Source organism: Durio zibethinus, chromosome 3 (genome assembly GCF_047325235.1).
Source record: "Durio zibethinus cultivar Kanyao isolate XHJ-2024 chromosome 3, ASM4732523v1, whole genome shotgun sequence".
NCBI classification, from domain to species: domain Eukaryota; kingdom Viridiplantae; phylum Streptophyta; class Magnoliopsida; order Malvales; family Malvaceae; genus Durio; species Durio zibethinus.
The window spans coordinates 7,527,899-7,555,265 of NC_143164.1; the positions used below are offsets into that span (position 1 = coordinate 7,527,899).

At 28.6% G+C, this 27,367-nt stretch overlaps 1 protein-coding gene and 1 pseudogene across 1 annotated transcript; both read right to left on the minus strand.

Annotated features, from left to right (window-relative positions):
• Positions 1-2,157: 2,157 nt before the first annotated feature.
• Positions 2,158-4,245, minus strand: LOC111298342 (NAC domain-containing protein 2-like). The gene is made up of 3 exons (XM_022893096.2): positions 4,002-4,245; positions 3,637-3,911; positions 2,158-3,036 (listed from the first exon to the last, which is right to left on the minus strand). The coding sequence occupies exons 1-3, from the start codon at positions 4,162-4,164 to the stop codon at positions 2,587-2,589; spliced, it is 888 nt and encodes a 295-aa protein (XP_022748831.1). The 5' UTR covers positions 4,165-4,245; the 3' UTR covers positions 2,158-2,586.
• Positions 4,246-11,146: 6,901 nt separating this feature from the next.
• On the minus strand, positions 11,147-11,771 carry LOC149519591 (E3 ubiquitin ligase BIG BROTHER-related-like; annotated as a pseudogene).
• Between the last annotated feature and the right edge of the window lie 15,596 nt (positions 11,772-27,367).

Here is a 27,367-nt window from a genome sequence, read left to right on the forward strand (position 1 = left end):
TATTCAAATTCAAAATTTGATTAAGATTTTATCTTATTATATTTAAATTTAAAAATATTTATTCAAACTTCGGTCCATAAACAAGTTTAGAGACGATATATTAAGTTTATGACCTAATATTTATTTATTTATTTATTTTTTTGCCGATAATTTATAGCCTAGTGTAATACGAGAAATTTGAGCCTTAACAATTAGCATGCATGCAAATCTTAAGAATTCCCCATTATTTTATACTGAAAAAGCATTCATTTGTGAATAATTGGAGGCTGTCAATTGAATGACGCTTGAGACGACGTCATTTCCTGCCTTATTAAATATGTGTTTGTTTATGGCTCTGAAGACTTTTTTTTGTTTATCAATCACATGGGGGATGGAAGGGAGATGCTAAATATCATATTGGCAAAGCAAAACCAACCTTGCAAAACATAATCCAGGCACTCTATCTAGTCCATGGATCCTAGATCTTGAGCATAAATCATTGTACCAAAAAATTTGGTTTTCATTTTATTTTATTTTTTTCTCTTCATCTTTGCCCTATTGTACCTGCCAGCGACCAACTCGTTTGTGAGCCTCAAGGGAATGAATGTTTGATTGCATCTTATTGTAAATAATTTAAGCTTCGTTTGTTATGTTTCCAAACTTTGTTTGATTTATAGGGAAGATGTTTCAAGCTTATGGGTGATGACAATTTGAGGAGCTTGGAATTTGGAACTTCTTAAAACCCCCTTTTTTTTTCTCTTCTAGAGAAGTGGGGAAACATACTATCAACAAGATATATAAACTTAGCATTAAAATGTCCATTCAGTAACAGGCTTCGATATTATGAGAATGAATTTTTAACACATTAGAGTCATTCTCCAAACAAGACCTAAATCAAACACTTGAAATATACATAAACTTATCATTAAATCAAATGCTCGAATTCTTTTTAGTCTTGATTTCATTTTGAATCAATATCTTTAGAACACTTCAAGATTCAAAGGTTAATGCTCCTTTTAATTTAAGGGACAGGAAGCCCAACAATATTTTGGGTTCAGACAAGAAAAGCTAATGAAGCGAGAGATGGTTTCCTTCTCTGAGAGTCCATTATGAACCAACGCTTCTTTTCTAAGGAATTCCGAGTCTAAAAATTCTAGGCATCAAATACGAAGGCCAATGGACATTAGAGAGTACTGCCTCGATGAGAGCCCAGAGATTTTTCATTATTTTATAAAATTTACCAATGAAATTACAAATTTGCAAATCATGGAACTCTATTTATAGATACGTTTTATAACAACTTGCTCTATTGCAAGATTAACGCACCAACCTGTCATTTTCAAATATCGATATTTGCTATTTATTCGTTTTTCCAATTCAATAATTTCTCAATCAAAGCATTGTTTTTTATTCATTTTGTTTTCTTACTTTTAGATCTATGCTGTTTATCGGTAAAATGATAAATTTTTAATTTTAAGGAAAAATTTAATATCGGTTCAAATACCAAAAAAAAAAAAATTTCTATTGTCAAATTATTTGAGAGTTTTTAAGTATTAAATATATCAATATAACATTAATTATATGTGAATGATAGAATTTTTTTAATATAAATAAATAAATACCACCAAATATAAAAAATGGTTTTTTTTTTAGAGAACACAAAAGTCGATCTGTTTTGTGTAATTCATTAATTTGAAGAACTATTTTGTTTTTGTTGAAAGTGACTATTGCCTAACTGGTCGAAAGTGATATCTGTTCCGAAAGTTCAAATTTCTTTGCTTCATTTAATTATATTCCCAAAGTCGATATTGTTGAGTCTTGTTTTTCAATCTTATGATCTACCATTCAATTTTTGCTTTAGGGTTGTTGAAATTGGAGTATCATTACTAAAAACAATTTTGAAAAAAAATTATTCTGAAAATCATAATTCCCAAATGTAAAGTCCTGGGAAAAAAAATAAAATTTAAACAATGAAACCAATTTTAATTTAAACAATGAAACCAATTTTCCCCCTCATTTTTTACGGCGCTAGTTTGTTAAAAAAAAAAATCTATTTCACCTTATAAAAATAAAGCAAAAAAAGGCAAAAAATGTTAAAATAACAAAAGCATGTATTGAAAAGTAGGATGCCAAATTGGCTTTGGATGGTTCAATTGGCAATTAACAAACTAATAAGCCTTTGAATGAAAAATAAATCTTTTTTTCTACTACAAAATACAATAATTTTGTGGAAAAGCCCTTAAGTAAAAGGACCCTCCTAAAAAACATTTTATGTTTTTTCTTTTATCATCTACACACACCACTAAACAACGTGATAACAGATTATCTGTACACATGCCTATGCTAAACTCTACTTTCTACATTGCATAAAATCCAAATTCCACCGTCCGATCACAATCCATAACCATCGTAATAATCCCAACGGCCTCCCTACCGCAATCGCATCCTATCAACCAATTTCAATCTTTTAATTTGTTATTATCTTCGCGCACGCGCACGGGTACACTCATGGACTTTCAGTCTCGTGTTACCCAGCGATCCGCTAAATAGCAGTTCACCGTCACCGTTCAATTTTCAACCCGCTCTTTTTTTTTTTTCCTTCCTTCTCTAAAACGGCTTCTGCAGGTACATGAACATATCCTGGAGCGGCGACAACTGATTATTACTATGGAAATAGGTAGCAAATCCGGCATCCATAGTGGCATCCATGTAATTATAAGAGAAGTCAAGGGCATTGTTTTTGGTACTTTCCCAGTCCTTCAATTTGGGCTCGCTTTGAACCTCGCTCGTGAACTCGGGCGACACCACGTGCTCCGAACAGCTAGAGTCTGTGTGTAGTCTGGGAACAGACTCTGAGGTGTCGAAGTACACGTAATCGTTAACCGTTCCCGTCAAGGCCGGAGTAAGACCACAAGAGCCCATGCCAAGTGCCTCAATATCTGGCTTCTTGTCCTCAATCTCCGTTACGCTAGCTTTTTTCGCAACGCTTCCTTGCGGTGGTTGTTTCTGGATGGCGCCTTTCTTATTGTAAATGCGGCACAGAACCCAATCGTCCAACTGCATAAGACAAAACCCACCGTTTGATTAATTCTATCTAATAATAATTATTGATTTCGAATGTTAAATCGTTGAATTTAATGTTGTTTTCATAGTTTGTCGAGATTTTCTTTCCTGGGAAAGTAATAATTATAACTAATCAATCTCTGTCACGGTCCCGACGTAAAATGAATCTAAGATTAAATCTGTTTTGACAGTCCTAAGGGAGTTATTGAATGTGCACGAGGTGTAAAACCATTTAATGGACAACTCTGTCAAGGACAAATTGTTCCTTCATATGGGTCCCAATATTTGGTGAATCTGAAACCAGGATGCATTTCGACCACACGATTGGAAAGATCTTTTCTGAATCGTAAGGTTGGTCGATGGAGGTAGATAGAACCATCCTTAGCTTAGTCACACGATTCACCAATCATCCCTCTTTTGTGGAAATAAATAAAAAAGAGGAGGGGCGGAAACCCCAGCTGGCAATTTTACAAGAATGACAGGGTCTAAACGGTCATATTGGCCTCCACGTCCCAGTCCAAACTCCTGTCATGCAAGTAAATATCCGATTTACCCTTAATATTCTAAGCCGGTGACGAGAAAAAGTTTTTGTACCCTTAAGCTGTTCTTCTTGCGAGCAGACCGGTCCACGTCAGCTAACCGGTACTCGTGCATAATCCAATTAGTTTTCTCGCCTTTAGGTGCTTTCCCAGAGTAAAATACCAAAGCCTTCTTAATCCCGGCCGGTTTCGGTTGCCCAATCGGCTTATCAGCTCCGGTTGCTTTCCAGTACCCAGACCCAGCTGCCCGGTTCGGCCTTGAACCGTTTGGATATTTCCTCTCCCTCGGAGAAAAGAAATACCACTCCTTCTCTCCGTGCAAGGCCAAATCTGTAAATTCAAAGTAAAACACAAATCAGATAAATACACATTAAAAAGGAAAGGTTTATTAGGATGGGAGATTATAGAAAGAAAGCTTACCAGGAAGTTCCCATGGATTGTATTTGTAAAGGTCGATTTCGGCGATGATAGGGACGCCGATCGGCTGTGACGCACACCTACGGCAGAGATAGTGCATCACCAGCTCCTCATCGGTTGGATGGAACCGAAAGCCAGGTGGTAACTGTAACACAGTTGCCGTCATTTTTTACCCTTTTAAACGTCAAGCGAATTTTCACCCTCACCCCTCTTTTCTTCTTTGCTCTTCTAAGTGGTGACGGCGCTTGAAACTTAAAACACAGGGGAGAACGAGGAATTTATAGAAGAGACGAAGCGGGACACGTGGCAGGAGAGACGGTGGTTCATCTAGAATACACGTGGGTGATAAGATTTTCGCTGTTTTTTTAATTAGAGAGAAGGAGGTGAATCGAGTGATAGGAGCGTGAAACGGTACACGTGAACGTCATGGAAGTGAAGTGCGTGCGTGTCGACATCCCACATGCGGGTGATTTTGTCACTGCTTACGCCATTAGTTTTGGACGGAGGTACCCCCAATCTCAGAACACAAACAGGAATCCCAAATGGTCGTCGTGAATCGTGATTCGTGTGGGGTAGGCGTGGTTTTTTCCCCACCTCCCTTATTGTACTATTATTTAATATTTTATTTTCTCGTTTGGTTTTATTAAAATTTGAGCCGATAGTTTTAACGGTAGTTGAGTATTACACGTCAGCTCCCTTGTTTGGTCATCACCATCAACTACAGATCTATTGTGACTCGGCAAGATTCTCTGCAACTGTGCGCCGTGTAAAGTTGACGTGATAAACGGAAATACTATTATTAAATTAAAAATGTAATTAATTAGTTATACTAGTATTACATTAGATTTTTAATGTGAAAAAACAAAAAAAAAACACATGAAATTTGATATTTTTATATATACAACATACTAATATATTTTTTTTAACATATATTCAAGTTCATATTTTGTGATAAACATGGAATTTATTTTTTTCTTAAACATACCTTAATTTATTTTTTATAAGATGATCATGAATATTTTCAAATTTTGTCTTAATTTAATTTTTTTAGATGATTTTAAGAATGTATCTCTTTATATTAATAAGATGTATTTAGAGTTTTACTTTTCACAATACTCTTCACAATGATCAAATACATAAAAATAAGGAAAGAAATTCTTTCCTTACCTACTCGACTAATAGATTATTAATATAAACATTTATATATTATAGATAGTTTATTGTTTTTAATAATATCATCTCCAATCGCCAATTTGTACTTAAAAATTTTAATTAAAAACTAAATGACAAATAACACTTTAACGATTTATATTTATGAAGAAAGAAATATATAAAGATCACCAGTTTTTGGTAAGTTTAATAAAAATCTTTGACTTTGATTTATGTGGTCAAACATACAATGTATATGTGCAAAAGTCTAAGTATTTATACAAATCTTAAAATCTTAAAATTTTATTATGTGTGCGTTTGATTCACTTTTATATTAAATTTATCTAATTATGTTATAAGAAGTTGGATGAATTATTTGTTATTTTTTATATATAAATGCAATATTTAATTATAATTATAATTTTATTTATAGAATTTGAGATTCGAGCTATCTCTTCTAAAGATGATTTTTTAAGTCTACATATTTAAATTATAGGGTGACATGTTAATAATATAGGAGTATATCACTAATAATTTTTTTACTATAATTTTATAATTATATAATCATACTAAAAAATTATATAAAGATTTATCCTTTATAAGTGTAGAGTTTATATTAAATTTTGATAAATTTTATATAATTATAAATTTTAATTAATTATTTATACTGTAATCATTATAGATAAAATGATCTATAATAACACTAACATGAATTATATTTTTATTTAAAATTATTAAAATTTAAATTATGATCATTAAAATTAAAAATTATTGCTTTTGACTAAATCATATTTTATCTTTTTGATACGTGAAACTTTGCATTTGTTGAATAAAACAAAGTAAAAGATCATATTTATGTTTATTATGAATAAAAATACTGAAACATGTACACTTTTTCAATTATTGTTGGATCCTTAGACTAAAATACCTAAGTGCTGGTTGACAAATTTTCCAATCGCCAAAAAAAGGGGGAAAAAAAAAAGTAAAGACAGGTGCGTAGACAATGGTATTGTAGACGGCGAATGATCTCCCCCGGAAAGAACGGGAACCTAAATTTCAAAACTTTACGAATCATTTCAAACATTGACGTGTCAACGGTCTACCCGGATAAGGATAAACGAAGTTGCTGGGCAAGAGCCGAAACCGCCCTATTTCCCACTTGTTTCACTTCTTTTTTGTCTTGTGCCACACTCTCAATTTCTCTAATAAATAAATACTTACATGTTACAACCGTGGAGTTGGATAGTTTTCCTGCGTGGCTCCATCATCTTTACCGCTTTACATTCGGTGGCCGTTACAAGAAAACGCGTGGGCTGTGTCACAGTCAAAGATGCTAAATACTGTGACGGACCAATGAACTGTTAGACACTGAATGGTTGTCAGCACCTCTCGTCTTGTCTTGGGACCCGGGTCGCCAACTTCCTGATCGGCCTCCACGTCATCCATGACATAAAGTTGCTTGACTTTGCAGTAGCCAAGGAAAAAAAAGCTGTTTTTTTCAAATGTCGGGAATGTCCATTCGTCGTGCAATGTGGCAGTTTGGCATTGGCTGGTAATTAAAATGGCAGTCAATTCGATAAAAAAGGACAAATGTGGATCACCTACAACACCAAGGGGCTTCCAATTAAAGCGTGATAAATGATAAATTTCATATTCGTCTGCACAATTAATTTTTCGTCGAGTGAAAATCGGAATGTAAGTAAATTTAAGATACGATGATATATTATAAATAAAATATAAAAATAATATAATTTAAAATTATAATTATAATTATATATAAATTTAATAAAATAAAATATTTTATATTTTGATATTGATATAAATTATAAAATGTAATTTTTATATAAAATATAATATAAATATTCAAATTATTAAATCTAAATATAAAAAGTTTTTAAAAAAGTTAAATTTTCTTAAATTTTTTTTAATACGTTATATTATAAAAATTTTAGCTTGGATCCCAAAAATTAAAAATAATCCAATATTTTATGACAGTTGTATACAAATAGATATATATTTTATAATTCATTTAATGTATATTAAATATTTGAGTCTTGTTGGAAAGTGTTAAATATTGGTTAAAATAATTAAATGGATTTTGCTAAATGAGCATTTAAAAACATTTTTTAAAACTATTTAAAATATTATTTATAATAATGTTATTTTATTAAATGCTGCAGTTAACATTTGAATTGTATAAATTTTAATACATTGAATTAATAAATTAAGATGCTCTTAAAAAATTAAAATTTAATTTCGCTTTATTTGTAATCCAACCAAGGAGCAATTGACGCTATCGTATGCAGAAGAAGAAGAACGGCTTGCTTTTATTTTATTCAAATTTTATTATCTTACCTTTAACTAGTGAGATTTATTTTTATATATTTATTTAGTTATGTGTTGATTAGTCGATTCATTTTTATTTGTATTTAATAATTTTTTTATATAAATATAATATTATTATTTATAAATTCATAAAAAAATCCTAAATCTTATTCCCGTAAAATCTAATGTCTTTCTTTCTTCATAGTTTTCTTCTAAATTGAGTGGAAATGTATTCTTTTTAATCCCTCTGTTAATATTAATGTTACTGCAAGAGTTCTTGGACTGCTTGTTTATTAAGATTAATTAATTTCTTTTAAATTAATTAAAAGTAAATATCAAATATATTAGTGAGAACCTCAACTGCCAAAACCCATTTTTGTTTTTATTTTTGGGTTCACATCTTGAATGATATTTAAATTATAATAAAATATTTAATATAATATTTAAATTTAAAAAATTTTTAATGTGATACTTTATTTATAAATTTATTAGTTAATGTAATATTTAAAAAATTATTTATTCATCATAATCATATTTAAAATAAATCACATTAAAAATAAATAATATATTAATTAAAATTCATAATTTAAATATCATATTAAAAATTTTTAAAATTTAAATATTATGTTAAATATTTTATTATAATTTATAATAATTTATACCATTAACCGTTTATTTTTTCGGAGTTGAACACGCATATTTTGTTAACTTTTCTATAAATTCTAAAACCATCTAACCGCAACTTTTGCTGAATCAAGACAAGTGGGTTGGCTTGACTTTTAATATTAATTATGAAAGCATTTGTCATATTGTCCAGATGAAATGAACACGTTTGGGTATTTTTATTTTCAATTATTTTGACTACAAATTTCACTAAATTTATCAGCCGCCAATTTGTCTGATATTGCTTTCTTTCCACACACAGTCAAATTTTCTAAAAAAATGGTTTCAACAATTAGTCCAAAGTCAGTCCCAATTCTATAGCTTGCGATTATGCTAAGGTTGTTCAATTAAACGTTTCATCTTTCACAATGGGTGATGAAATTTCCAATATTTTAACCCTTTTATTTTTTTTTCTTAATTTATTAATTATCATCCACATTACAATGTTTCAAGATGTGATGATTCAACTCCTCCAAATTTGAACTTCAACTTCCACGGAGCATATTATTTATATACTTAATTAATTATATTTTAATATTATATAAATTTTTTTAAAAAATATGTGGAGTTTATATTTTTAAGTAATAGATTTTTATATAATTTTTATTATAATTGATTAATTGTAATATTATGGTAAAAGAGAATTATAATTGATCTCAATTTCAACTATACCATTAGTTCCAAATGGTTGTGTGGTGGGGTTGCTAATTAATAACTAATAAGCTGCAGTTTCACAAGATAAATAGTGCCTAATTAACTTCTTTGCTTTTCTATTTTATTTAATATTTATATTTAAATATTTTAAAACATATGAAAATATAAAAATTTTATTATTTTAAAATATTTTAAAATTAAACCAGACTCTCATGAATAAGTCTAATCACTAGGATATATATATATATATATATATATATATGTGTATACATATAAAGTTTGAATGTTTTAATAACACTTGTTAGCAAAATTCTTGATAAATTTATAATTGATTTGATCTCTTAAATCATTCTATTTTGATATGAATATAAAAAGCTTTGCAGTTAACAGTCCTACTTGGCAAATTGTTATACAGGAAATATGGGATTTCAATTTTCAAAGACTGGTGTGCAACAAGCACAAACCTTTGGCCAGTAAGAATCACAAAAAAACACACATAGTGACAATAGAGAGACAGTTTTGGCGGTGCAGATTGTCCCATGAAGGCGGCGCCCAAAAACAAACATATATAATATATGTCGGCATGTAGCACTAACTTTTTCACACCGAAGAAGGTTCAATGTATCCCAACTCCCACCCAAACCAAAGCCATCACAAATTGTTGCTATCATCATTTTTTTTTTTAGCTGTCGGCTTAAAAATTTTTTTTCCGTCTTTATCCTATCCATTGAAAAAAAAAAGTTTTTGCTATTAATTGTTTTTAATTTTTTTAATATTAGTCGATATAATTTTATTTAAAACAATTATTCAAACTATATTCTTTGAGCTAAATGCTAGGACATCTTTGAGATATTATTTATAATAATTTTTACATAAATACAGTAATTGAAAATTTGTTCTTAAAGTATTTTTTAGCAAAATTAAAAAAAAAATGATCCATTGAAAAGGCTCCGATTGATAAAGAAATGAGTATTCTGAGAATAAAATTTTTACTGCATTATACCTATGTAAAATGTACATTTTAGAAATTATCTAAGGAGAAAATTAGGTCTACATAAAACATGAAAATACTATTGAACATATTTAAAAATATTATCTAAAAAAGATTATAGTTTATAAATATATATTTTGTCGTTTTGTAGCAAAGTCTTTGCCCAACATGCACGATCTAGGTACAGCACAATTTATATGGGTTTAGCTTCATGGTGTTTAATTAAAGGTATATACAATTTGGTTCATATGGCGGCGCAGAAAAAAATAGTCTTTGTTCAAAACCATTGGATTTGATTTTATGTGGGTTTAGCATTGTTAAAAGTTTTTTTTTTTAATTAAGTAGTTGATTGTAACAACTTATGAGAATGATTGATTTGTGCTTGAATTTTTTTTCTTTTGCATGAAGTTCGTGTTTAGTTTGATGATCACATAGAATGTGAATTTCATAAGTTAATGGGTAAGTTTCACAAAAACTAAAGCACAACAAACCAAAAAAAGAAAAGAGTACCATTTCCATTTTAGATTAGGGAGTAGAGCAATATTGATTTTTACTCACAACCTTTCATCCTTGAAATAATTTTGTAGTGTCATCATGATCTTGATGACTTAAGAGTGAATTGATTTATGGATGATTCATCCACCATATTATAAGGTTTAGCTATAAAAAATATATATATAAGTTTAGTTGGGAATTAGAGTTTGTACTAAATATTGGTTTTTTTTTTTTTTACAGGTTACTAGATAATAGCTAACAAGGTTTTATTTCAATGGTAAGGAAGAGATTCTTAAAATTTAAAATATCATATTCAAATCTTATTATATATGAACTTCATTTAATTTTATGTTTGATTGGTACAATTATTTATTATTTTATTTATTGGTTTATTGGTTTTATTGAAGACTTATAGAAGATGTTTCGGATTTATGAATAAATCATGCAACTCACTGATTTGGCTTAACTTAGATTATGTCTTGATTAAGATTTTTCAAGTTCAAACCCAACTCAATTTATGAATAACTTCAAATGTAAACTTTATTTTTTATCATCAAATGAGATACTTTGATTATAATTGTAATTTTTATTTGTAAATTCAATTTTGTGAAAAAAGAAATGGTGGAGCGATAGTTTTGTAAAAGCAAATAGAGTTGCATTGAGTAACTTGATGTCTTGTGTTGATTTGGGTTAGAATGCAAGCCAACAAGCTTTAGGGGTGCAACTCAGATTGATTTTCTCAAGTTATACGTAATTTGTCTTTGAACTATGTAAATGTTCCAACTTCTATACCAATTATAAATCCTTTATAATTCTTTTATACATACATTTCTAATGAATTGCAACAGTACAATTGAACTTGAATTATAAGAATTTACAGTGCCAAATAAATGAATAGAAAATATCTAAACATTCTTAGCAATATTCTTGAATGGTGAAATTTTAATGCTAGATATGGGGCAAATCTTTTTAATTTGAAGTCGCTTGCCTATGCACTCAAAGTGATATGGGTGTTCACAATTAGGAAGAGCAACTACACTTTCATCTTCTTCATATTGACAAATTACACAGTGATCAATCCTAGTTTTGCATTCAATAGTTTGGAACTTACATGGAAACAAGCATGAAGGAATTTCATTATAAGATAACCCTCTTTTCTCTACTCTTATAATGTCTCCTAACTTAATCAATTCTTCGTTTGACAAATCATCTAGATCAATCTCATTTTCCTTATCCTCTATATCTTCATCATTATTGCTTTCTTGTCCCTCAAGCAACTTTAGGTCACCTCTGGCTTTGATGCCTTTGAAATATTCATGACCATTATTGTTTTTCCATATGATGTTTCACTATCATCATCACTTTCAATGGTTTTGAGCATTGAAAAATCCCTTTCTTGCTCTTGCCATGCCAATGCCATGGCAAAGTCTAAGTCAACTTGATTAAGTTAGGTGAAAGGCACCCTATTGGATGATTTTTACGTCTTTGTTTTCCATCCAAAGACACAAAATTGATATTTTCAAAATGAAAAAAATAAGGAGTTTAATGTTTTAGATGAGATAATTCTAAAGCTATTTTTAGACAAAAGGTAACTTTCATGCGAAGTAATGGAAATCCAAATATGTAATACATGACAATATTCTTGATTCCTCCTACTTTGATTCAATGTTTTGGAAACATCAATGTTGATACCACCATTGCCTTCAAATGTAGCCTTAAATTTAGCTTTCTTTAAAGAAATGGCAGATTTATTTTATACAAAGCAAATAATACATATAAATTATACACTAACTTCTTACCTTTATCTTTAGGCCAATTTCCTTTTACTTTTCATGTATAGTTATATGTATATGAAGGTATGGGATACAATCAAATACATATTTTCTTTTATGAACAGCTAGTTTTGGCTTAAATGGTAAGAGTTTGTTTTTCTCTTCACAATATTGAGTTCAAATTTATTAATAGGATGTGAGAAGATAATATCCATTGAATTTACTAGAATCGACATAAATAAACTATAAACATGTTTTTTGTTAAGGTGAGGAAGCGTTACAAATAAGTAAACATATTTTTTGTTGAGGTGAGGAAGTATTACAAACAAGTAAAACAGAATGTATTAAGAAATGGTAGAGAGGAAGATTGGAGCAGACCCTGAAGTATTGAGTGCAACGACAGATGATGGTAGGTGGTGAAGTAAGGCTGAGTAAAGAAAATAATGATATTGAAAAAAGGATTTAAAAAGAGAGAATTACAGAGAAAACTGAGTAAGTTTGGCAAAAGCCTCCAAAAAGTCCCCCCAATAAATTGTAAAAACTCATATTTATTGGTTTTCAAGAATAGGAGTTACATATTTTGAGTATTGAATAAGAATAATAGCGAATAATGAGATAATTAACTGTTACAAAAGGTATTAATGTATTAGTTAATAGGAGTCTAATTAGTTTTTAGTAATAAATATAGTAAACATAAAAGTTTATTATCTATTATAAAAGAAAAGAAAAAGCACTCATATTTCAGGAAAAGGTTAAGAAGAAACCTCTTAACTATCTTCATATCTTATCCACCAAGCAAAACTCTCTGAAACATCCCATTAGTGAAATTAACCCAAAAATCTTACCATATTTCTTAATTATTTTCAATTCTTCTTTTAGTGAAGTAACATTTGGTGAAGTGTCTTTTGTGAAATAACTCTTAATTAAACAACTTGTGTTTCAAGAGTTTTTAGTAAAAGCGTTACTTTTGTTTCTTGAAGAAGTTATTCCAAGAATAGCTATTTCATGAAGAAGTTGTTCCTTGAATAGTTGTTTTGTAAACAACTATTCTGAAAAGAGTTATTCCATGAATAGATGTTTCATAAAATAACCTTCACTAAAATCGTCTTATCACCTATTCTGTAAAATAAACTTCACTGAAATAATCCTAACACATGTTTTGACTTATTCCTAATTTTAACAATGTTAGAGAAATTTAAGAAAATAAAAGATTAGTAACCAAAATCAAGTATCTATATTTTGCCCCCTGTATAAGAATTCTTAGTATAAAAAGTTCTCATGCACTAGTATAATGAAAGAGTAAAAGCAAAAAAAAATATGAAAATAAAATATATTTTTCTTGTAATTTAATGATTTACGACATAAGTTTCATGAAAGAATATATATATATATATATTTGTGACTGTATATGTGTGGATTCATTGCCCCTTGCATAAAAATTATTTGATGAAAATAAAAGAAGGTTTCATGCATAGAATAAGCAAATTTAATGTTGTAAATCAAAGAGTTACCCGTTAGATAGGTAATGTATGAAAGTGTAGGCCATAACATTAGTGTTTCTCTAAAAAAAAAAAAAGAATAAGTAGTGAAAGTGTTTTCTAGAGAAAATAGAAGAATAAGTAGTGGAAGTGTTTCTTTAAGAAAACAAAAAAAGGAAAATAAGTAATAAAAGTGTTTCCCTAAAAAATAGGAGAATTATTAAAAGGAATAGGTAAGAGACTATTTCCTTAAAAAATAAGAAAATTATTAAAAAAAAAGGTAATGGGAGTGTTTCTCTAAAAAATAGAAAAACTATTAAAAGGAATAAGTAAGGGAGTATTTCCTTAAAAAATAAGAAAATTATTAAAAATAATAGATAATAAAAATGTTTCTCAAAAGTAAAATGAAAAAACAAATAATGAAGTTGTTCTATTTTATTCTTACACCATTTCCCTAGAAGAAAATCATGTGTAAAACAAATAAATCTTCATGATTTATGAAAATACGAAATCAATGTAGGTAATTATTATATGTTTAATGTAGGTAATTATTATATGTTTAAGTCAATAAATGCCTCAACATCAAAAATATATATTATACATGTTTTGATGTCTTAGTCAGAATGCTTTACATTGAAACAAAAAGAATAAGGCCAATTTTAACTCATTAACATTGGACTTGAACAGTGGGAATCTTTGACTTCTTTGCTTTTATTTATTATTATTATTATTATTATTATTAGTTATAATTGATTTAGATTCAAAACTAAGAATATGGAGCGTTATGTGAAATCTTATGGCACATGTTTCAGAAAAAAATAAAATAAGTAAAATAATTAAATAGATAATGAAATGAATCTTATTTTTTGAAAGGAATTTCTATCAAAAAGTGTTAAAATTTTTTAAGAATAAAATCTAATGAAATTTGAAGAATAAAATTAAAAATTTAAAGATTTTATTAAAGATCTTTTCAAAATAAGGAAAATAAATATTTGTTATTAAAAAAATTGATTCTCTTGACTTTATAAATTATATTGAAAAAATTTTCAATTCAAAGTTAAGTGAATGTCTAATTCTTTTGAAAAATTGTTGATCATGTGAATAAGTAAGTATTCATCTTTTTTTTTTTACTATTTGACTTTTTTTAGGCTATTGATTTTTTATTTGTTTAGAATAAATAAAAAAATTATTATGTGTGTTTAAGAAAAACTTATTTGAATTTTGTTGCCAATTTTTTATAGGTATTCTTCACTCTCAATGCCAAGAATCAATTATAGCTAGCCTTTCCGCACTGTTCGAGCTCTTGTGAGAAAGAGAAAAAATTGTATTCCAAAAGATTCTATTCCAAAAATGCATATTGAAAATAAAATATGTCTTTTTGTTTAAAAGAATTGTGTTCCTCTTTTTGTTCCTAAAGATTGGTAAGATGAAATCATTAGAAAGGGAAGAAAATATCATTTTTGGGAACTAGTGCGTGAGAAAAAATTTTCTTCTTATCAAAGTGCTTCTGTTGGCTATTCTTGGCAAAGTATTGGATCGAAGCATCGACTTATAGAGTTTATATTCTAGGCTCTTCTATTCTGAAGTTCAAGTTTGAACGTGGAGAATTTTCACTTCTTGTTACTAAATTTGGTTCAAATTTGTAACATGTTCAAAGTTGGAAAGATTGGAAAAACAAAGTAATTGAAAAGCCTACTTATGCAAGAGTTTTGTCTTCAGCTGAAGTGTTTAATGCTGTACGAGTTACCTCCAAACTTCATATTTGTAGGGAAGGTAGTATGGATGTATGGCATGCTATTCTTGCTAGATAGAGTACTTTTTCTTATACTATAATTAGTGTTTGGGGAGAGTTCACTTTTACTTTTGAAAATATATGTACTCTTCTTAAACTTTCTTATCTTGAGAGACATAATATTTGTACTATTGAATTGTTTGAAGAAGAGAAGAAAATTCATAACTTCATTTCTGATTTGCTCAAGTGTTAAGGGGAGAAATCAAAGGTAGCTTGATTCTCTAATTGGGTTTGACTCTTTTTTTTTTACAAATTTAGACTAAAAGAAGGTGAAAGTAACTCTCTTGAATTTTCAAATTCTGAGTATAAATTGAAAGCACTGTTCATTTATGGTTAGCTCCACATGTATATCCAAGATGTCCAAATGATTGAATTTGTCCAGCTTTTATTCCTATAACTATTAAAATTGCTAAAGGTATGTATTTGTCATTAGCTTATTTCTAATTTGGATCGCTTAATAAGCGATTTGATTTATATCTTTCCAAGATTGAAATATCAATTGATCGATATAAGATTTTGACATATATCGATATTTCTTTTATTCAAATGTGCTTGTGGGAAAGATTTAGTGTTTATGCTTCGATACCTAATCCGCATCATCCATCTGTTACTTTTTCATCTGGCTTTTTCTTCAAAAATAATTATAGAGGTTAGGCATGGCATAAACAAACTACAAAGATTAGTGTTCTTGAAGCGTTAGATATAGCCACAGAGTTTGTTTGGCACCCATACTTACAAATGAAAAATGGCTATGGTGATCCTATTTCTTACTTTGGTACTCCAAGCCAACCTCGTTCTCAGACATTAAGCTAGCAAGAAATTGAGTTCTATTTCTAGGTCGATTGTATTATGCTACCTCCTATGATAGAGAGTACTAGTGCTGGAATTGATAGAGATTTACATTTTGTTGAAGAATATTCAATGTGTAGAGTTACACGTCAATTTGGGTATGATCAAATGATTTCGCATGCTCTTTTTACACCTTTGGATGAAGATTTCTCCTCTTGTATTTTTGAGTTTTTTTTTTTATAAAGTTAATAAGAAACATAAAAAGATTAGACGTTATGTTATGATAGCATTTCATAGAATTAGCTATTGCAGTCCTAGATGGCTTGCTTATTGGGATAAATGTATTTTTTATTGGAAAACTTTTTGCATACTATTGTTTGATTTTAAGAAACATATCCCAATTCTCAATGTTGCTTGGAGTGATATATCTTTACACTTGATACATGTTTCATTCAAGGAAAAAGAAAGAACATGTGAGAATCAGATAGATGAAGAAATCGTTAATATTGCTGCTTTTCATGCTTTATGTCAATCAAAAGATAAATGTGTCTTTTCATAAAGTAAATTCTTCTTATTTTTCTTGTTCTTTCTTATTTCTTGTTTTTATATAAGTATGTGTATTTCATCTTCATGTTCTGCTTTTGTAAGGGAAACTTATTCAGAAGGAAAGACTTATTATTAGTAATGGTGATGAGTTTTGTAATAATGAATATGATGATAGGATTAATGGTCTATACTTTTCTAATGTTAATGATAATGTTGAAAAAGATAATGATGAAGCTGATGTTGAAAATGCTCAAGTAGATAATTCTAGAATCTCAATTGATATTGATATTCAAACTGTTCAGACTCAACTTGTTTAGACAGTTGTTGTTTATGATATTGCTTCTTATGTTTTTTTCTTTCTAATATCAAGATACAAGAATGTTGTTGTGCTTTTGATGCTCTTGAAATACATTTTGGGAATGTTCCAACTAGTGTGAATTTTCATATTTTTTTGTTCTGTCATAGTATATGAAAATATTTAGACTATATTTATCAAAAAGAAGGCAAATTTTGGCATACATGTATATTTCATAGTGAAAATTTTATCTCTTGCATTTGGGTTGTTTTGGGAAGAGCTTTATTGACTGCAAATACTCTATTATTTGATCTTTTTTTAGAAAGATTGTAATTAATGTTACAGTTTATAAATGATGCTTTGAAAGCTGGATTCAAACTTTAGTGTATTGACACATGTATGTCTAAAGCCAAAGTTTTTTTCTTTGTACAAGCCAAGAAAACTAAAGTATAAATAGAATTAGAAGAGATTACAAAAAAGATTACCTTATTTCAAAAAGAATTAAGGCTGCAAAAAGATCGTCAGACTGAGTTATGGAAGAAGTTGGAAGCTATTTCTCAATTTAGCAAGACTAATTCTTCTCCATAGAGCTACATAGTTAATTAGATCTTTTTCTGTTGTTTATTTACTTTAAAAAATTTTTTAAAACTTTTCCATCTTAGTGTTGGTTGAACATTTTTTTATACTAACATATTTTCTTTATTTCTCCATTGCTAGTAATTGTTCTTCATTTCTACTTATATACAACCAAGGAGAAGTTTTTTCTAATTTTACATTAAAAAAAGAGTATCTTTTAACTCAATGTTCAAAAGATTAATTCAATCTTTTTAGAAAGTATTAAAGTTACAGTCAGAAGCATCAAGAGAAATAATTTTCATCATAGTACTTAAGAGACTAAGGCCAAAAAATAAGTAATAAAGTTGTAGCTAATAATTATATTCTCAATTTATAAAAGAGAGATAATTCTCAACTTGGTATCAAAAAAGCTCATTTGCCCATTTGATAGCAAATATAAACAATAAAATTGTGATCAAAGAATGAGTGATATAACTACAGCCAAAGAACAATTTTCAATTTGGAGATAATTCTTAACTTGGTACTAAGGATATTCATTTGATGCAAGGATTAACAATAGAAAAGCGACAAAAAAAAATTAACGATAAAACTGCTGCCAATGAGTGATTTTCAATTTCATACTAGAGAGGTAAATTTTTAACCCAAAAAGAAAGAAATCAAACTCTACTATGTATTATGCAAATAATTTTTTCTCAATTTAGTATGAAGGAGATTAATTTAATTCCAAATAGAAAGTGTTAAATTATAGCCAATAAAAATGAATTCAACATAGTGGCCATATCAACTTTGTATCTTAATTTGATTTTGAAAATTAATCTTATGAACAACTGAAGAAAGCTTTCAACATAGTTTAGGATAAAAAGATAGGTTTTGTACCTGATTCTAGGGAAGTTTAATTCTAAACCTGAATTAAAGAGCATCATTCTTTTCTTGCCTCTCCATTCAATGAGATGTCTTTTCTACCCAAATAAGAGGAGTTTAGCTCAATACTTTCTTTTGAGGAATTCACTTCTTTACTTGGTAGGATTAGAACTATTCCAATACCTCTTTCTTGTTATTAGGATGGAAAATGTGCTAACAAATCTAAAAATGCTTAAGACTTGATAAATTTAAATTGAATAATTGATATATCAAATTCTTCAAGGAGAAGAAATATCATCGTAATTAGCATGAATTATTACTACATGCCCTTAAAAATTTTGATAAGTTGGAAATGGATTATTTTGAATCCATTGTTTCCAATAAGCCTTTCTTTTACTTGCACCTTTCAATAGAATATTCTACGAAGATTTTTACATTCAACAAATGGATGACCAACCGTGTGGTGATAGTCACAATACCTTAGGTTGGACTTTTCTTTTGTTGTTAGTGATTGTGAAACATAAAGTAGATTCACATTTTCATCTTTAATCCATTCTTAAAGTAGTGCTTTCACGTTATCCATTGAAACTAAAAAAGGTGGAGAATCAGTATCATCATCTTGTCTTTTTCTTTGATTATCTCTTTTATGACGCATATTAGGATGAGAAGGTCCTCTTCTTTCTTTTGCTCTTTCTTGATTTTTATTCATTGTAGAAGCATTCCTTCTAATGAAATATTGGTTCCTTGTTACCTAAGAACTGTATTATTGGTTTTTCTTACGACTTCAACCAAAATAGAGAAGGTTGGAAGAGATAAATTCTCCAAATGCATTCTATGCTCATAAAACATTCCTTGGATACATACTTTTACCAGTTCCTTCTCATTATGAGAATTTTGAATGTCCAACACTTTTTCCCTAAAGCGTTGGATGTATTCCATAAGATTTTCAAGTAACTTTTGGTGTTCTTTTCCCAAGTCAATCAAAGTAACCTTTTCTTGGGTTGAAAAAAATCTTTTCTCCAAACATTCAACACATCTGACTCCATCATTCAACAGAGTCAAGTGTAAAATTAACATACCAGGTATATACTTTTTTTGTAAAACTCTTAGAGAATTCTTTTAACTTCAAATCATCATCCAATCTAACTATTCCAAGATTTTCCATAAATTTCATTACATACTCATGAGTATCTCCAGTATTGCCATTGAATTGCCTAAACTTAAAACTATTATAGTCCTTGGGATATGGTTTAGTAGTCATTCTAGCAGGATATGGTAGTTTAAGATCAAATTCAAATAAGTTTAAGCTCTTGTTCTTTTCCTCAAGCAACTTCTAAAGTTTTTCTTTTGTTACAAAACCTTAAGTTATAGTTTGAAGAAAAATCATAGCAAAAATTCCAGCAACTAAAGTGTTGTTCATATCAAGATTTTCATTAACACTAGGATTTGGCATATTTGTAATATTTTTTTCATTGCCATTTGTCAAAGAATAGCTGCATTAGAAGTATTTCCATTCCCATTAGTAGCAATTAGGGCTTGAGAGGTTGTGGCATTGAAAGATGTGAATTGAAATATAGCATCTTTTAACTTTTGCATCATCTTGTGGGAATTTTGAATCATCTTCATTAGTTCTTAGATGTAAGCAGGCGTCTAAACATTTTAGTTTCTAGTAGAATCTTTCATTTTTTTCATCAAAGCGAGATAAAAAATTATTTTACTTAATGCAATCACTCCTCCCTAGTGGAGTTGCCAAAATATAAATAGGTTTTTTGTTGAGGTGAGAAAGCATTACAAACAAGTAAAACAAAATGTGTAGGGAGACGGTTGAAAAGAAGATTGGAGTAAATCCTGAAGTATTAAATGCAACGGCATGTGGTGGTAGGTAGTGAAGTAAAGTTGAGTAAAGAAAAGAATGAGATTGAAAAAAGATTTAGGAAAAGAAAATTGTAGAGAAAACTAAGTAAGTTTGGCAAAAATCTCCAAAAAATTCCCTAATGAACTGTGAAAACTTCTATTTATAGCTTTTTAAGAATATGAGTTACATATCTTGAGTATTGAATAGGTAATGGTGAATAATAAAAGAATTAACCATTACAAAAAGTATTAATGTATTGGTTAATGGGAGTCTAATTATCTTTTAATGATAGGTATAGTAAATATGGAAATTCACTAGCTGTTCTGAAAGAAAAATGAGAAGCACTCATATTTCAAGAAAAGGTTAAAAAAAAACCTCTTAACTATCTTTATATCTGATCCACCAAGCTAAACTCTCTAGAACATCCCAATAATGAAATTAACCCAAGGACCTTGTTATATTCATAGGTTATTTTCACTTCTTCTTTTAATAAAGTAACATTCGATGAAGTGTCTTTTGTGAAACAACTTTTAGTGAAGCAACTTGTGTTTCAGCATCTGTTTTGACTTATTCTCAATTTTAACAATTTTAAAAAAATTTAATAAACTAAAATATTAATAACCAAAATCAAGTATCTACATAAGCCTACTTGTATCAGTGTGAAAAAGATCCCTTAACGTTCAACCAAAAAAATTATATTTGTATTTTTATACTCAATACAGTTATTTCTCAACCATTTACCATGCAAAAAGGGTTAAATTAATGTTATGCTACTTTGTTTAATTATTCTGACAACTATTAGGAAATACTAAAAAGACAGAAAGAGAAAAAGAAGAATCCTAATAGCTATTGAAATGGGAAAATTGACAAAACAATAGCAAAAAGCTTAAAAAAAAAAGGTAAATTTTGAAGAAGTCCCTGTTTGGAAAAGGCAATATGCTAGAGAACTTGATTCTTGCTTGGAAAAAGTAACATCATTCAATATAAAAGGACTACATCTTAATACATGAAAGCTACTTATCAATGCAATAGCAGAAGGTGAAAAGGAAAAATATACTATATTCTATAGTCAGTCAAGCACTGCAGCTACTTTAAATGTCAAATAGGAACTATAAGTTTAGAGAAGTAGATGCCCTTCAAAAATTCCCACTATAGGGAAAGGCTAATAGAAACATATATCATGTTAAAACTTGCCTCCAACTATTTGGAATCAATAAGTAGTGAATTCAATGGCAAAAATTCTAATCATATCCAAGGGGAAAACAGAAGGCCAATTATCTAATAACAAGCTAGATAGAAAAGAATGTGACATTATCATGTTGCAAAATGATAATCTGTTGAGAAATATAGCAATGTAGAATCTACATATCAATGTATCACTGAGATTTTAACAAGATAAAGATTCTGGGTTTTTATACTGACCTCCTGCTTCCATTAACCCTTCCCTTATAATTTGCACCTTTCTGAGCAAATTTTGACGTATGTGTCAACCAAATGCCATGAACTGTGTTTACATCATGTCTATACTTAGTAAGGTTTGTTTTATAAAGAGCATCTCCACCAATCCCCATTTTTGTTCGATGATTTTTTTAGGTGAACTACTCTGAAGTCTCTCCATCGATTTGATAACCATTATTACCCTTGAATTAATCCTTATTTTGAAATGAGAAAACATTAAGATAAATAAGCTTGATCAAGAATTTGAAAAAGATTTATTTAGTACATGTTCTTAAGCTTTATATTTTGGTACTAAATAAATAATATGATTTTCAAAGTTTAAACAAACATTTCTTGGTTTCATATTTCTCAAACCAAATCTATCTTTAAAGATTATTTATTTAAGCTTAAACGAAAGTCCAATTGTTGTTTTTAAAGTGAACTTATTCATTTTGGACTTAATACAATTTTAATAATATTGGTTTTGAGAAATAGATTAACTTAAGAAAGTTATTTTATAAGAACAAAGTTTTCGAACATTGAACTTGTTTTATTTTTTTGTATTAATTCACAAAGTTTTAATATTTAAATTTTATATGGTTGGAAAGCTCTTTGAGTCTACTTTCTAATGGATAAAACAAAATCTAAATCTAAATTTTCTAAAAAAAGATTTGAATTTTTACTAGATACTCTGTAATTGTCAAAAAAATGCATAATAAGTAAATTAAAAAATGCATTATAATTTTTACTCAATGAATTAGGTAATTAATTTTATATGGATAGAAAGCCCTTTAAGTCTAGTTTCTAAATCTTCAAACGATTTGTAATTTGGATTTATATAACTTAAGATATGATCAAATTAGTAAGTAGAGTGCAAAACAAGAGATAACCACCCAACCATTGACAAGATCGATCCCCTCATGAAAGGGATTGATCGGGTCATGTTTTTTAAGCACGAAATGACATAAAACTTGAACCAATTGATCTTTTCAAAGAAGGGATCGATCAGGTCTGGGCAGAATCACACCAACGGCTATTTTTTCATGCTTTCAACAATTATTTTCTTCTCCCAAGCATCTCTAACGGCTACTCCTTCAATTTTTATATAAATTGGGCACTCCAACACACCAAGAAGATTGATGAATTAAGAGAGCAAGAACCAACAAGCCATATTTTCATTCTCTCAAAGAATCAAGAGTCTTTAGAGCTTCAAAGTTTATATCTTTGTATTTATTGTATCCAAATTATATTTGTTATTCATTCATCATTTTCTTGTACTTAAACTTAGCAAACACTTAGCCTTAGAAAGGTTGTTCTATTGTTTGCAAAATTACCTTTGATATACAAGGGTGGAAGAGAACAAGAAGTGAGGTATCCTTTTGATATTGTAAGAGTAGAAGTTGCTATCTAAACCTTAAGAAAAAGATAGGGATTTAGTACAAAATAGGTTTATATCTTATAAGAATTTTTCTTCAATTAGTGGATTGAAGCTTTGGTGTGAACAACCAAGAAAGAGGACATAGGTGCCTTACGAAGAAGGACCGAACCTTTATAAATTATTGTGTTTGATTTCTCTATTCCTATCTCCTTACAATTTATTATTGTTTATATTTGATTTTAGGTTCATTAATTGTTATTATTTGCATTATATTTTCATCAAAAGTGCTTATTGTTTTAATTTCCATTCAATTATATTGAAATCATTTGTTTGGGAAGAATTTGGAAAAATCCAATTTACCGCTTCTCATGGATCACCATCTCACCTATAAAGCTAACAATTGGTATTAGAGCTTTGATCTCTTTTTGTAGGTTTAACCACTTTAAGTAAAGATCCTACGGCTTAATTTTGGTTCCAAGATGGTGAAAAAGTCTTTAAAGCTCCTATGGTTGATAAATTTAAATTTTGTGAATGAAAAATAAGGATAAAGGTGTTCATTATGGCTCAAGATTTTGAAGCATAAAATGTGATGAAAAAAAGGTTTAATACTCCTTCCAAATATGCAAAATATATAAAACAAATAATAGATGATGCAAAGGTCAAGTGCATTCTCTATGGAGCTTTAAATGATTACAACTTTAACTTGTCTCAAAATGCTCAACCTTAAAAGAGATATGGAGAAAGTTGGATGAACTACATGAAAGATAAATTTTCAACCAACATCCATCATGTCTGATGGTCATTGAGGAACCAAAGGTAACTTCTAACTCTTGTGATTCAAACTCTTACACTTTTGATGAGTTACAAGATGCTTACAATGATTTAGTAATTGAGTTTGAAAATATGCATTTGAAACATAAGAAAATGATTTCAAAATTAAAAGTTGAAAATGAATTTTTAATGAATTCAAAGAATGATTTGGAAAAGGAAAATGATAAATTGAAAATGAATTTTGAAGCTTGTCAAAAGAGAAATGAAATGCTAAAAAAAGAGAATTTAGAATTGAGAAAGAAATTTGAAGTTTTGATGAATGAAAAATAAGAGCTTTTAAATAAGAGTTTAAGTAGTAAAATAATTAAATGCAATTTTTATGGTCATTCTATACATATTTGTCATATTAAAAGAAAAGCTCCATTTAGAATTAGGCAAGTATGGGTTCCTAAAAGAACAAGAGACTTGGTAACTAACTCTTAAAGACCTAAAGCAATTTAGGTACCAAAAATCAAATGAGATTGTTTCTTGTAGGTGTGCTAGAGTAAGGAACTACAATGTGAGATTGAATATTGAATACTCTAGACACATAATAGAGATGGGTAACCTCTAAACTTTTATTTGAAGATTATTTGAAGAATATTTGAATTTGGTTAACTATTCTTGATGAAATTTGAATGCTTGAATGATTATAAAAAATTTGGTTGCCTATTCTTGTTAGACATAGAATGCTTAATGGATATTGATATATGCTTTGTTGATATATCTTGAATATAACAATTTTATTTGATATATGTGAGCATGAATTGAATATGCATTTATTTTGCTCTTAAGTATGTTTGAGATGCTTGTTGAAATTGTTTGTGGTGTTAAATTACTTAAGCATACTTTTGTTGATGAATTTTTTATTGATTTGTGATTGTGAAATATGCTTATATAACCATGATGTTTAAAATTGCTCAAATTTGTTTATAATGCTTGGATCTTGTGAATTATTTAAACCTGATTGTGTTATACATAAGTGTTTTAATTCTTTATTTGTGATTTTAGAAATTGATGATCATCTTGTGCTTAAATAATATATATTGATGTTTGACTATTCATTTCTTGACTTCTTATGAAATAACCTTGAAATATAATTTAATTCTTTATCTTTATTAATTCAAGATTTATTTCTTCTCTTGTGTTGATGAATTGATAAACTTTATGTGCTTAAATATATTGATTCTTGGTTCATCTCTATGTTTTTGGTCAAGTTATGTGCTCATATGATCATTAATTCAATTCGACCTTAATGCTTGTGGTTTAAAAATGCTTGAATTGTTTATCTCTTGATTGTGAAAGATATTTTGTGAAATATACTTATTTTTGTGCTTAAATATTTATTAATTTTGTGAAATATTTTAGATTTTGTGCTTAATGGATATATTTCTTGATTTGTGATTTTAAATTGATAAACTACTTGTTGGTAAATGAAATATGTTATTAGTTCATCTATTGCTCTTGTCAAGTGTATGTTTATATGATAAATATTATTTATCTTTACTTGACATGCTTGCAACATGACTTAAGTAAAATGAATTTCTTATGATGCTTATTTTTAGCTTAAGTCATTGTTGATTATGGCCTATAATTTGTATAATCATATTTTTGCTTTTGTGCTAAAATTTTCTTGAATATGTTTTTGATGATAAATATATCTTCCTTGAGTTTTTTTGTTTTCATATGGCCTAAAATTTATTTTGACATATTCCTTGGTGATTTATTGAATATATATGAATATTGAATATGTCTATTTTGAGTTCATGAATGATCTAAAAAGCTTGATTTTTTCACATTACTTGAGAACTTTTGCTTTAGTGCTATTCTTGTGCAATTTAATGCTTAACTTGATATATGGTTTTTAGCTTAAATTTATAATTATATCTCCCTTGCAATTGGTAACTTGTGCTTAGTGAATAAATTTTCTTTTGTCTATAATGACTTAGAATATGGAATTGTTTTCTAACAATTGGTATAATTTTTATAAATTGCTTTTCTTGGTGCTTCTAATGAAAATCCTTTGTCAAGAAAATTTTCTAAGTTTATGCTATGAGAACTTGAATTGAGCATAAATGAACCTATATTTTTTGAATTTCAAGTGGAACAAGCAAAGCAAGTCATCTTCATCAATCAAGCCAAAGAACATCAAAGATTAGCTCAAATGATACGAAATGAAGAATTCAAAGCCTCACTCAACTATAATGAGCACAACAACATAGCTTGACAAAGATGGAGGTAATTGTATTAAATCTATGCTATGTGCCTATAATTTATAATGTTTAATGCATGATTTGATAAACGACTACTTTGATATGTGCAAAAATGAGATATCATGTTTGAATTTGTAAACATTTTGCACAAATTAATCACCAAGCTACTTGATAGAATTTGTCTTAACTTTGTAAAAGCTTGGATTGATTAATTCACTTTGATTAATATTCATGCCTAGTTCTTGATAGCTTTGATCAATAGTTTTTATTGCATGAATATTCATTTGAATCTTCGGACATGGATATGAGTTAAATAGATTGATTTCTTTGAACATGTTCATTGATTGAGTCCATTGAGATATCATGTACCATATTGTGTCTAAAAGTTTACATTTTTTTTGGTATATTGCTATACATGTTTTGAAATGTTCTTGCATATACTTGTGTGATTTTATTTGAAATAAATATATGTTTGATTACTTGCATATGCTTAGATTAATTACATTCCTATGCATTGAAATAATTTGGATTATAATTGAATAATTATGCTTTCATTATTTCTTTGCTATAGTATATGTGCTCATCATGTTTGGAGAATCATGCTTATATAATCTTTGTTATGACATGATGATAATTGAACCTCATTGCTCATTAGTACTTATGATTTATTAAATTCATATGAATGTTTGGTTCATGTTTGGATAGGATAGCTTATGAAAGATTACTATTATCATTTATGCATGTATTAAATGAATCTTTCATATGCTTGAAGTATGTGTGCTCTATGAAAGTTGTTGAATAAAATTGTTAACAATTGGTAACAATTGATATCAAAATTGCTATTTTTTTTTCAACTTTCATAGATGTTTATTATGTGCCTATCCTTGATATAACTTGTACCTCTCATGCAAAATTATGTGTGCCTTATATTAATTAATCCTTATTTTGAAAATGAAGAGAAATCTTATAATACAATTTTGCTTAATTTGTTTTGTGATAACAACTGGTATGCTTTTTTATGACATATCTTTAACAATTGGTATGAGCTTGTATGCATGTGCTTGACTTTATGCTTAATTGCTATTGATGTTTTAGGTTCTAAGCACATCTTATCCTAACATGATTTATGAGTAGATTGCATATCATTTGTTATCCTTTGCTCATAAATTTCATGTAGTACATTTGATGACTTGTGCTAAAATGCTAAATTTGGATACACTTATATTTTTGTGCTTGAATAAATCTATGTGAACTTCATTGTGCATGTTATACTTGACTACATGTATTCAA

Excerpts from the sequence above, each read along its gene's own strand:
- LOC111298342 (XM_022893096.2), bottom strand. The coding sequence starts at position 4,164 with ATGACGGCAACTGTGTTACAGTTACCACCTGGCTTTCGGTTCCATCCA. Across the intron at positions 3,912-4,001 it reads CAATCCATGGGAACTTCCTG|ATTTGGCCTTGCACGGAGAG; the intron begins GTAAGCTTTCTT and ends TTGAATTTACAG. Across the intron at positions 3,037-3,636 it reads GCAAGAAGAACAGCTTAAGG|TTGGACGATTGGGTTCTGTG; the intron begins GTACAAAAACTT and ends TGTCTTATGCAG.